Source organism: Garra rufa, chromosome 19 (genome assembly GCF_049309525.1).
Source record: "Garra rufa chromosome 19, GarRuf1.0, whole genome shotgun sequence".
In the NCBI taxonomy this organism is placed as follows: Eukaryota; Metazoa; Chordata; class Actinopteri; order Cypriniformes; family Cyprinidae; genus Garra; species Garra rufa.
In genome coordinates this window covers 38,188,320-38,201,217 of record NC_133379.1, presented here as the reverse complement: position 1 = coordinate 38,201,217, position 12,898 = coordinate 38,188,320, and the positions used below count along the sequence as shown (strand labels likewise).

Genomic DNA, 12,898 nt, shown 5'->3' with positions numbered 1-12,898 from the left:
ACACACAAACATGTGCTGACAAACACATAACCAAAGTTAAAGGACAAGTGCACCCAAAAATTACAATTCTGTCATTGTTAACTCATGATCCCTCAAGATTTTCCAAGACCGCCATTCTGTTAAAGTGTTAGGTGGCTTAAAAGGAGATACAATGTGGAACAAGATGACTTAATTTTGGGTGAACTATCCATTTAAAATACCCAAAGTGTTACGACACCATCTCTAAAATTTATCACCACTGTTTATTATTAGCATGCTGTCAGTAACAGTCTGCAAAGCATGAATCAATGGAGATAGAAGAGTCTGAAATTCCCTTTTCATGCAGAAACCCTTACATGCAGCCTTATTAAAACAAAATATTTTTCCCCTGTCTACCTGTGCTACTGCCCTCCACCTCCGTCTCACTCCTTCCACTCGTTTCGTACCCGAGGTCCTGCGCCTCCACTTGTACCCCTTTATCATCTCGTTCACTAGGGGGCGCTAAAGCACACAGGCAGGGTTGAGAACAGCAACCCCAGCCAGAACAACAAGCAACATGCTGTGGTTGTACCACAATAAAACATGTGCGGCACTTAATATAGGTTTGTATCGGGCAAACTGATGAGCCATTTTTCTATAATACACATTAATCCTAACAAGTCTACTGTATTATATTTGATACACAACTTTCTAAGGCCTCTAAATTACTAACATTTGCTGAAAAAAACTTCATCTACTCAATCTACTACATCTTTTGCCATCTGATTAATAGTTTATACTTTATTAGCAAGTAAAAGGCCTTTTAGTATAATTGAAAAACATCCACCTACAACTTACGTTAACTCAATTATCCATACATAATTTTTTTGTTGTTGCAAAAATCATGTTCAAATGTGAGTTTAGAGTGTTTTCATGACGCGCCATCAATCAGCTATATTGGCGGCACTGAATGTAAACAATGCCACTGAACCGAACAAAACTCACATATTTTGCTGATTATTGCAGCTGAAAATGGCCAATTATTGTCATGTTTTGGCCTGTACTACATGCTGAGACCTGGAAAAACATTTGAAGTGCTAAAAGTTATAACAAATCAAGGAGAAAAGTACAAAAAACTGTGAGGAACAAAATGTGTTTGTGGTTGGCCAAACTGAAACAGGACAAGGACAAGAATCTTGCCAGCATTCATGTTGGTTCTTATCATTTCCTGTCAGGTAGGTGAAATATTAGGCTAATATCTTAATGAATACTGCTTGTACGTGTCTTTATCACCTATTAACTTTTAGTTTTTTTGGCTTGTCAAAATATTGCACCCTTTTCTGCTTACTAAGTCCTTCTCTACATGATTTAGCAGCTTCCACATGTTTTTTCTGTGGTTTAGACAGCATAAATTAGCAGAACAACTCATTCAGTAGTACATTAAGCTTGCAATCCATGCTGTTGTTTATATCCAAGTATCTCCAATATGGCCGTGTGTCTGGGTAACTGGTCATCTCTCAATCATCATTGTATTGCATTGGATTATACGTTTTGAAACTACAGAGCTTTGTTCATAAAACTAAGCATTAAAACATCTTACTAAGACATTAGGAGATGTAGAGTGTAAATTGGTATTTGTATCATTTTATATAAGTAGTCTGCTATACTATTATAAGGATCTCACTGATTTACATTACAAGCTACCAGAAATGCATCTTTTATGGCCATATAAATATCAGAAACTGCATCAAAAAAAATTTTTTTCCACAAGTATGAGCTCAATATTCTCACTATATAATACTATATCATAGTCTAAAAGCCTGATCTATCAAATATGATACTCAATACATTTCATTATTTCTTATTTCAGGCTTTACAGGATTCTTATGCCAATGTGTAGCAGATATTATATGTAAATTAAAACTTAATCTCTTGAGGTAAAACAATGTACAATCACATGCGCCATACACAGAGTTTTTGTGCATTAAAAACCATTTTAAGCATTATTTACTCTCAACTGAGTCTATTGCATGCGTGTTCTTCTCACCTTTGCGCTGATCAGACTGTTTCTCCTTAGTTGAGCCATGCACAGCGATGACCGACTGAGCGATCACCAGTTTCTCCCCCAGTTTCCGACATGCCCTCTGCTTTTCCTTCAGGGCCTTCTGCAAACTTTCTATCTCGGCATTCCTCTCCAGACTTTCATTTCCAGGTGCATCTCCAGCACCTCCACTTTGGCCACGCCCACTAACAGCTTCCTCAAGTTTGCTCATTTTCTGAGCACGCTCAGTATAAATCTGAACAAGCATCAAGAGGTTCTTATGAAGGTTCTGGCGTAAAGACACAGGCTCCTGAACATTCTGTTGCAGTCCTGGATTATCACTCCCAGGGTTCTGAATGGGCGTGCTTGTCTTTTGTTGGTGTTTCTCAGTGCAGACTGTGTCGTCCAGAGACTCTCTCTCCAGTAGTGCGCGATGCAGCCTCTCCAGCCATTTCTTTAACTCTGGACTGGACAAGATCTCCTCATGAGACTTGTTTGGTTTGGAGCAAACGTCTGCGAGAGACTTGACAGCGCCTTCAGCAGCTCTAATGCACTCAGAAAGACAATCCGTCAACTGTTGCAATGACAGGACCTTTCCTTCTGGTCCAGGTGTGTAATTCTCCTCCAGACCTGCGGGTGCGCTGTTACGCTTGCCGCTGACAGCCGCACTCAACTTTTTAACAGCTGCTTCTGAAGTCCAGAGCTTCTCCTGTAGCTCTGCGTTCATCTGGCACTGCTGCATAAGCGATTCCTGTAGAGAATCAACCTGTCGCTGTAAGTTAGAATCAGGTCCAAGCTTTGGACCAACCTCTGGGCTTTGAGATTCTTTTGACCTGTCATTGCTTTGCTGAGAAGTTCTAATCTCTCCAATCAACTCTTCAAGGCTCTTGCAAAGTGTCATTGCATCTTCCTGCCCGAGGTCCGTTTGGCTGCTTGTAGTGTCTATATTTAGGAGAGAAGCAATGGCGGATTTTGCAGACCTCAAGCAGGTTAAGAGCTGAGCGTTGAGTTGGTCTTTCTCCTCAACAGCCTTCTGAAGATCTGCGCAGCGTTGCTGCAATGTTACATCTCCAGTCTGACCGATTCCACACTCTGAGTCCAAGCTGCATGCGGTGAGGTACGCAATAGTAGAATCTGCCGCTTGCAGGGCTTCCAGGTACTCTCGGTTGAGCTTGTCCTTCTCCTGTAGCTCTGCCTGTAGCTCATCCCATTCCTGGACTTGTTGTCTCAGTTGGGAGATCAGCTCCTCCTTCTCTTGGCATTCTTGATTCAACAACTCTAATTGCGCCATGAGCTCGGATTCCACATTCTGGTTGATGTTGGTGTCTTGTTTTGTTCCAGAGGTTGGACTCAACCTAGCATCTTTAACAACATGGTCTAATTCGAAGTGTCTGTGCTGAGCTGATCTTGAAGACATCTTGCTGTCCGTGCTGTAATCGGACTCATCTGCCCCAGTTAGGTAGTCTTTGTTTCTGGGGTGATTGTGGCCTGAATTCAGCTCACTCAGATCTTCTGAACTCTGCCCAGAACTACCACTTCTACTGGGCCTCACAGGAACTGGTAGCCGAGATTTTACATACTCCTAAAACAAAGGACATTAGGATTATATTATTAACAAGATGCTTTGGAAAAGACAAAGAAGCAGTGAAGACAGGTTTGGATACATCTACTACTAGAGGAAAGAAGAAGTGGGAAGAAGAGGTGGTGTATCATACTGCATATTTCAATTTACAAGCTTGATTTGATTCAATATGTGACCCTGGACCACCAGTCATAAGGGTCCATTTATTGAATTTGAGAAAAATAAGCTTTTCACTGATTATGGTTTGTTAGGATATGATGTTTGGCCAAGATAAAACTATTTGAAACTCTGGAATCTGAGGGTGCAAAAAAAATCTCCTTTAAAAGAAAATCACCTTTAAAATTGTCCAAATGAAGTTTTTAGCAAAGCATATTATTAATCCAAAATTAAGTTTTGATAGATTTATGGTAGAAAATGTAAAAAATCTCTTCATGGAACATGATCTTTACTTAATATCCTCATGATTTTTAGCATAAAGGAAAAATAAATCATTTTGACCCAAACAATGCATTTTTGGCTATTGCTACGAATATACCAGTGCTACTTAAGACTGGTTTTGTGGTGTGTGGTGCACATTTGGCTAGATATCAGATACAGTACATGTACATTTTTCTTAAAAAAAAAAAAAAGTTATCAGTTCATCAAAATAAAGATCAATTAAAATCGTCAAATCAGTATTGTCAACCCAGCCATACAGAACAAAGCAGGGTTGCCCAATCCTGTTCCTGGAAATCAACCTAACCTGAAAAGATCAGTTCCAACCCTGCTCCCAAAATACCCGTCTGTAAAATCCTACTTAGCCAGTTCATGTATGTTTAATCAGGGTTGGAGCTGAACCTTGCAAGAAGGTGATCTCCAGGAACAGGACTGGGCAACCCTGGGATATAATAGGGTTGTTAATCGGATGGTTGCTTGTTTAATTCCTGCATGCAATAAGCCACTATTGAGTCCTTGAACATGGCACCTAACTTCAAGCTGCTTCAAAAGTTAAAGATTCAGGCATAACTGTGACCCTGGACCACAAAACCAGTCTTAAGTAGCACGGGTATATTTGTAACAATAGCCAAAAATTATTTTATGCCAAAAATCATTAGGATATTAAATAAAGATCATGTTACATGAAGATATTTTGTAAATTATCTACCGTAAATGTATCAAAACTTAATATGCATTGCAAAGAACTTAATTTGGACAACTTACAAGGCAATTTTCTCAATACTTTGTTTTTTTTGCACCCTTAGATTCCAGATTTTCAAATAGTTGAATCTCTGTGGTCCAGGGTCAAAATTGTTTCTTGGTGGGTTCAAACCTACAACCATAATGCTAGACTTTCCACCTTATTCTGGCAGCATATGTGAATGCTACTCACTGTATGTCTGGCCAAGTGCTGCTTTTGATTCTTGCTTGGTTTGGTGCTTTGACCCTGCCTTCTTCTTTCATATCTCTCCTCCATTTCTTTCCTTTCTTTTGTTTTGTTCTCTTTCTCTAGTGTATTGGTGTGCAAATCTTCATGATGTGTCTGCAGTTGTTCCATGTTGCTGGCCATGCCAGCCATTATCGTTGGGTCAATTTGACTTCCGGCATTTGAGCCAGAGTTCCGATGCAGCTGCTCTTTTAGGAATCTAATTATCTTTCGGTAACTTCTGGCTTCTGAGCGAAGCACCTTCACTGTTTGGTGCAAGTCTCCATGACTGTCGCTTTCTCCAGAACTTTCTGCGCTTTCTTTGGACTCTGTGGCATTTTCCTCCTTCAAAAGTCCACGAAGTTCAGACGTTTCCAAGCGGATTTTGGCCACTTGCTCTCTACAGATTGCAGAAGTTAAAAAGTTTTATTTGACATGAAAACAAAGCTACAATGTGAATACCTAGTTATTCAAAACATACCGGAGTTGAGAGACTGACTCCACTCCACAATCTGAAAGAAGTGAATGGAGTTCTGCTTTTTCAGAATCATCTCCAAGGAATCTGGACAAGTGCTGCACCTCACTTTGCTCTTTCTGAGTCTGTGATGGTTGATTACTCTCACCAACATCCTCTGATAAACGATCTCCCTCATCACATCTCTCCTTAGAGATCAACACATGGGACAACAGTAAATACAAAAACAAGACCACTGAGGTTTCCAGATTAAAAGCTAAGGTTAAGGATTACAGTATAACATCACAAAATGACTGAACTACTTCCTTACCTTTGTTTCTGGTGGCATTAGTGTCACATCATCTTCAGAAGTCGGTTTCTGCTGTATCGGTGTTTGCTACAGTAATGGCATGTTTGGTGACACGACTTAACAACACAAAATGCCATAATGGAACAGAATATAAAGAAAGCACAGAGTAACGGTAGGATGGGGCGGCTGCAGGTGATCATGGGTAAGAAAATAAGCCAGAAAAACAGAGAGAGGAGATAACAGGGGTTAGCAGGGACGGAAGAGAGAGAAAACTAGAGGGAGGATAGAAAACAACCGCAGACACATACATAAACACTAGAGATGCACCAAAATTAAATTTCTTGAACGAAGCTGAAGGCGAAACAAAATTAAACACTGGGCCAAAGGCCGATTACCAAACATGGTTTTTCGTGTTTTTTCCCCCATGTATTTTGCCCTTTTTTCTCACCACTGCATAAATTAAATAGCCAATATGTGCAAAACAACAATTTAAAAATATTTACTTAACCCTGAACTTTTTCGAACATTCTAGTAGACATTAAGGCCCACCAACAAAGCACAATTTAACTTAAAAGTAATATGTTTGTAAAATAATATTCTTTGGCCATTTTTAAGACCCCCTTCATGAATCAGGCATGTGTTTTTAATATCCAAATAAATGCAGCCTTGCTTAGCAAAGGCGAATATTATAATAAATGTATTAATAGAGCTGTTGTAATGATTGTTATCATTATCAGAACAACAGTAAAATTACAATGCTAACATGAATGTTGACCTTTATTTTGGCGGAAACCCATAAGACCTCAGTACTACTTTTTGCTGACAGCAGCAGATTTATGAATGATTCTCATTATGCCGTTTCAGCTCAGATTTTCCTCACGCTTTGGACTAACCCTGGCTAACAAGCTCATGCAAAGCTGTCAGAATACAATTTGTGCGTGTATTAGACAACATAGCGTTCTGTAGTTTATCTTCTAATGATTTAAAGCCATTTTGTGATTTCATTCATCATACAGTAACCAGCAACAACCACACCTTTCTCTTCTCATCGAAGGCATGCGATGCAGTTCTAAACGGTCTCTCACTGTCGGTGCTTGTAATGATCTTTCTCGGACAGTTTTAAATGCTTCCACACTGCCGACATGTTTGCTGCATTAGTGCGCGCCTCTATTTGATCGCATCATGCCATTGTTTGGTATAATTTATTCTGCCTTTTCGCTTATTTGGCCAAACACCAAAAGAGCTTTTTTTGCTATTTTCGGCCTAATAATTTTGGTTGCTGAACATTCGGTGCATCCCTAATAAACACTCATTCGGCAGACAAACATGTTACAGAAACAAACTTCTAAAGAAGGTCCAACCTACTGCTAACTAATGTTAGTAAACTACAATTCAGCTACAGACAAGAAGTCAATCATAAACGGAACACAAAAGCACAGAATCAGAAGATTTGAGGTTAAAGGTCAAGAGGTTAAAAGAAGGTAAGAAGTTGGGCCCAGTTTCATAATGTGAGAACAAATGTATTCCAAAAAACATTACATAAGAAGTTTCTAGGACTATTTCTGAAAAGATTTCACAGCGATCCTTGATACCTTTGGAGTTGAGAGGTTGATTAGGTCTGGTTCTATCTGAGAATCTACTGGATCACTACCCACAATGCCTTTCTCCATCATAAGCAGCTTCTTCTGCAGCTCGGCATTGACTGCCTGTAGCTCTAAGACCTGAAAATGAGAGGAAAATGTAAATCTTTCAGTTTTGTTGGACAAACAGTGCATAGCACTTTGCGATTAGGCACTCACCTTTATTCTGAGCTGTTCAATGGTCAAGTGCTGGAGCTCCTCCTCTGGCCCATCTCCAACACATATACTCATATAGGACGTCTGATCACCAATGAAACTCAGCGTGTCCACTAAAATCATCAGATTAATTAGATTAAAGTCAAATAAACCAAAATGTTTGAACAAAGAAATGGCCAAATGATACATATGTTATGTATACCAACCAGAATCGTTGGCTTGTCCAACTCCTCCTCCTCGGTTCTGGATCTGTCCCAGTCTGGCTTGCAGAGAGGCATTCCAGCGTTGGGCTTCCTCCAGTGCATCACGCATGCTCTCTAACTCTGAAGGGTTCGAACCTGCACACACGTATACACACACACACATGCATTTAGCAGACACATTCAGTATATACTGTATGTATGTATAGATGTACAACATCCTAATCAAAATATTAAGCTCTCTTTAAAGAATAGCTGAGAAACACACAAGAAAGTATAAGAGGGTGGGTGCATAATCCGGATATGACAAACCGAATTTGTGCAGTAGAATAGTACGTGCACTAAAGGCTATATTGATGCATATATATTTTACATATATAAGTTTTAACTAAGATTTCAAAGCATACCGATTTAAAGTGAGAAACAGCAAGATATGAGTAAGAAGTTAAAAGGAATGTTAATAAGAGCGTTAATCGGGTGCATTTGATGTGTTTTGTGAGTGTGCACAGAGAGATGATTGGCACATAGAAGCAAAATTCAAAATAAATAAGTGGGAATAAATTTATCAAATAAATGTTTTTTTTCTGATCTGCTACAGTGTAATTAAAATTATTAGAAACTAAAACTAATTAAAATATAAAATATAAATATTTTATACAATTAGAAATGTTCACAAAATAAGTTTAGGTTGAAGTACTAAATCTACAATTATAAAAATAGAAGCTAATTCAAAATATTACTCTGTCTACATATATTCTGATTGTGTATATATACTGCAGGTATTTGTTTTTTCATTTTGGGATGGTTTGAGAGGGCATCACCACAGCCAAAATCCCACAAAGCAGGTGGACACAAGAGGATTAAGGGTAAAGCGTGCAGAACACAGACAGAATGCATTTAATTTTCAGCATTCAGTGCAATTGAAAATGTCTCATCCATCTCTTTTGCATTCAGTTGCAAACTTAAAAACAGTGAGTATATGAGAATGTTGTGAGGTTAATGTAAATTATGGTTAATGAATTGATTGGAAAGGTTGTCATTAGTATACACAGAAAAACAGGCTGAATAAGTGAAGGTTTATATGTGACTCCCAACCACAAAAACAGTCACAAGGGTCAATTTTTGAATTGAAAACTTATACAAAACTTATACAACTGAAAACTGAATAGATTAGCTTCCCATTGATATATGGTTTGTTAGAATATGACGGATTTTTGGCCGAGATAGATTTTAATATCTAAAATCTGGGTGCAAAATATCTTCATGGAACATAATACTTATTTAATGATATTTATTTAATATTTCTTTAATATCCTAATGATTTTTGGCATAAGAGAAAAATCAATAATTTTGACCCATACAAGGTTTTTTTGGCTATTGCTACAAATATACCCATGCTATTTAAGACTGGTTTTGTGGCCCAGGGTCACATATGTGTATAAGGCAGGGTGGGATGAGATGAATGTATTAGTGTTTTAGTGCTGATGAGCCACACAGACATTTAAACAACTTTATTACAAAGAATATTTTATCTATAAACAATAATCACAGAGGAATGAATGAACAGAGCAGAAAAAGGGAGACAAACAAGAGGGACAAAAAATGCCAGAAAATTTCAGAACAACACAAAAGAAAACAGAACAAACATACATGCAAGTCAGAAAAAAAGAGAAATGCAAGCTTTCATATAACTTAAAGCATGGTTATGTGGGGATGAACAATGAGAATGATGTTAATGCTGGATGTGCTGTTATTGTGTGTCCTGCTTTACACCAAATACATGGCTGATTTAAATAAGAATCAACAACCTGGTTGGCAAAATCTTAACCCATTAGCTCTGGCCTTAAACAGGCCTTGCATCATTGCTGGGTGAACAAACTGAAAGATTCTGACTTTGTTATTCTGTGAGATTGTAGCATGACATCTGATTAGTTTTCTGCACTCTCCGTCTGTACTGCACCTTCTCTCTGTTTGGCTCTTTGGATCTCTTTCTCTAGCTGATCTTTCAGTTCCATGTTTATCTGGACTCCACTTTCCAGCTGCTGTCTGAGTAGTGACACAGCTGTGAGCTCCAACTGCAATGCCTGCAGCCTCTCAACACTGAGACGAGACATAAAACATCATTAAAATGCAGATTTTAAGTGTGTAGCATCACATTTCAACAGTACAACCTTTTGAATGTCGCACACACCTGTCACGCTCTTTGACGGCTCTGATGAGATCAGAGTAGAGATGTTGCTCAGCTTTCAGAGCTCGGTTTAAATCCTTCTGTTCAGTCAGTAAATCAGACAGAGATGCAACATCCTACAAAATGAAAAGGAAATCAACATTAGAAATTCAGAGATTCAGGTATCAGCTTACAGGGACACCCAAAAATGAACCCTTATCTCGACTATTGCATTTTCATAATCGTTTGAAGCCGAAGTCAAAATTAGAACTGAATTTCGATTAATTGCACAACCCTAGTTCAGAAGATGCACGATAGTCTTACGAGTTTGGAATAATATGAGGGTGAGTAACTAATGACAGAATTTTCATTTTTGGGTGAACTATCGTTTTAAAGAATGCATGCATGTGTTCACATGTACCTGTTGTTGGCGATCCCCTCCAATGATGGTTCGTTCTCTCTGAGGGAGAGAGGAGATGCTGCATTCACTCTCGCCCAGCTGGGACGCTTGATCCCGGGTCAGAGGAAGTCGACTGTCCCCTCTTTGAGACAAATGCTGGTGCAGCTCCTGCAAAAAAAAACCCCACAAAATCAGAGAGATGCATATACTAAACTATGTAAACTAACCTCACAGATCATGCTAGGTGTGCCTTGAAAGTTTAATAGTTTACTGTTCATTGTTTTACTGTCACTTTTGATCAATTTAAAGGAGAAGTTCACTTCCAGAAAAAAAATGAATAGATAATTTACTCACCCCCTTGTCATCGAAAATGTTCATGTCTTTCTTCAGTCGAAAAAAAATTTTTTTTTGAGGAAAACATTTCAGGATTTCTCTCCATATAGTGGACTTCAATGATGTCCGCGAGTTTGAACTTCCAAAATGCAGTTTTAATGCAGCTTAAAATGGTTGTAAATGATCCCAGCTGAGAAAGAAGGGTCTTATCTAGTGAACTTCTTTGCGCGTTCACTTTGTAAATACTTGGTTGGTACTTTTGCAGCAATGTAGGATGATTTTGAAGTTGGAGGAGAGAATAAGAAGGGTTTTTTTCGACATACCCTAACTGTCTTGAACCAGAATAGACAGAGTACACACAGAGCCAGACAAGATGAGCATTTGAGGTTAAAAGGTATATAAATTGCCAATTTTTTTTTTTTCAGAAAATAACTAATCCTTTCACTAGATAATACTTCTGTTTAGAGCCCATAGAAGTCCACTATATGGAGAGAAATCCTGAAATGTTTTCCTCAAAAAATAATTTCTTTACGACTGAAGAACGAAAGACATGAACATCTTGGATGACAAGGGGGTGAGTAAATTATCTGTAATTTTTTTGTTCTGGAAGTGAATTTCTCCTTTAATGCATTCTTGCTAAATAAATAAAAAACTGACCACAAACTTTTGAATGGTGGTGTATGTGACTGATTTATACTCACAGTAATGATTTCTTCTTTAGTGTTGAGTGTTGATGTTAGAGACTCAATATTTACTGTCTGTCCCTCTAATCGGGACTCCAGATCTGAGACCGTGGACTGAAGCTCTGCTAGAGAAATCTATCACAAACACACACAATTATTGGAAAAAAACTTCACATGTTGAATAAAAAAAAACCTTAAATCCATAAGATCTCAAATTAAAGACCTTGAGCTGGTTCTCTCTCTTCAGAGCTGCATTCAGAGCTTCTGTTTTCTGTGTAAGCTCTTTCTTCAAAACCACAGCTGATTTCTTACTGACTGTAGTTATATCCAGAGTTTCCTCACTGTTTTGCCTGCTCAGCTCAGCTAGAAAAACACACATACACAAATGTTAAGTCTAGATATAATTTAAGCTGAATTTAAGTAATGCATGGTATATTTCTGACAAAAACATCATGGTAATCTGCCCATTTGTGTATCATTACTATAAAACTTACATATTCTTGCATTCTTGCTTATATATTCATAACACACTCTCACCTTCTCTCTTCTCAAGTTTCTCCTGCAGCACCTCAATGGTCTGTCTGAGCTCCAGCACCTGAGGAGGAAGAGCTTCACTCGTCTTCATTTCCAACAGGATGCGATCTTTCTCCTGTCTACGGTCTAGCAGCTTCTATAAAACCAAGAGAACAACATCATTTAGCATTTACTTGCCACAACATGACTGCTCGCACACTAGAGCAATTCCAGTTCAGGACTGAGGAATCAATTTGTGAAAACAGCCTTGAGATCAAAAGATTACAGGTCAGAGTCTCACATTGATGAGGGCATCCTTCTCTGCCAACATTGCACGTAGTTCAGCAGTCTCTAGGTGACCGTTCTGCGTGGCTGTGGCATTCAGTCTCTGTGCGTTTCTGAGCTGCAGCTGCATGTCTGCCAACTGCTTACGAAGATCCTGCAATTCTGCTGCACCATCATTCAGAGCCTGTATGTGACCCTCGGCACTCTCCTACAAACACAAAACAGACATTTGTGAGCGATAGAAAACTGTGCTTATAAGTTCACATATCAAGCATTAGTGTAAAAGTGCATCATATGGAAGCCTGTTTCTTCCATTTATATAAAAAAAAAAAAACTCAATTAAAATTGTTCAATTCTGACTTTTTTTCTCCGAATTGCATGATACAAAACTTGCATTTCTGACCTATTTCTCAAAAACGCGCAATATAAATTCTATGGCGAGAAATAATGTCAGCAAGATAAAAACTAAATTCTGAGAAAAGGTCAGAATTGCAATTTTTTCCCACAAATGAAAGTTTGTATCTCACAATTCTTTTCAAAACTTTTCTTGCAATTGTGTGTTATAAAATCACAATTGCTCGATATAAACTCACAATTCTGAAAAATGAAGACATAAACCTTTAATTGTGATATAAACCTGCATTTTTTCAGAATTGCTCGATATAAACTCATTTGCAAGAAATAGTCAGAATTGCAAGTTGATATCTCGCAATTCTGACTTAACTCACAAATGCATGTTATAAAGTCACAATTGCAAGATATAAATTGTGAGTT

The 12,898-nt window shown here is 38.3% G+C and overlaps 1 protein-coding gene across 2 annotated transcripts in view; it reads right to left on the bottom strand.

The window, feature by feature from the left end:
- The window catches only part of cdk5rap2 (CDK5 regulatory subunit associated protein 2), a 59,668-nt gene that overhangs the window by 29,103 nt on the left and 17,667 nt on the right, over positions 1 to 12,898 (bottom strand). Inside the window, exons 19-33 of one of the 2 annotated variants that reach the window (XM_073824101.1) lie at positions 12,141 to 12,332; positions 11,864 to 11,996; positions 11,550 to 11,689; positions 11,345 to 11,461; positions 10,332 to 10,478; positions 9,935 to 10,047; positions 9,704 to 9,843; positions 7,750 to 7,881; positions 7,547 to 7,656; positions 7,340 to 7,468; positions 5,769 to 5,834; positions 5,465 to 5,646; positions 4,951 to 5,383; positions 2,006 to 3,581; positions 376 to 480 (exon numbers count right to left, since the gene is read on the bottom strand). In XM_073824101.1, the coding sequence (XP_073680202.1) occupies positions 376 to 480; positions 2,006 to 3,581; positions 4,951 to 5,383; positions 5,465 to 5,646; positions 5,769 to 5,834; positions 7,340 to 7,468; positions 7,547 to 7,656; positions 7,750 to 7,881; positions 9,704 to 9,843; positions 9,935 to 10,047; positions 10,332 to 10,478; positions 11,345 to 11,461; positions 11,550 to 11,689; positions 11,864 to 11,996; positions 12,141 to 12,332 (3,715 nt within the window). The remainder of the gene's footprint in view (positions 1 to 375; positions 481 to 2,005; positions 3,582 to 4,950; positions 5,384 to 5,464; positions 5,647 to 5,768; positions 5,835 to 7,339; positions 7,469 to 7,546; positions 7,657 to 7,749; positions 7,882 to 9,703; positions 9,844 to 9,934; positions 10,048 to 10,331; positions 10,479 to 11,344; positions 11,462 to 11,549; positions 11,690 to 11,863; positions 11,997 to 12,140; positions 12,333 to 12,898) is intronic. The other variant, XM_073824102.1, reaches the window with a different exon arrangement.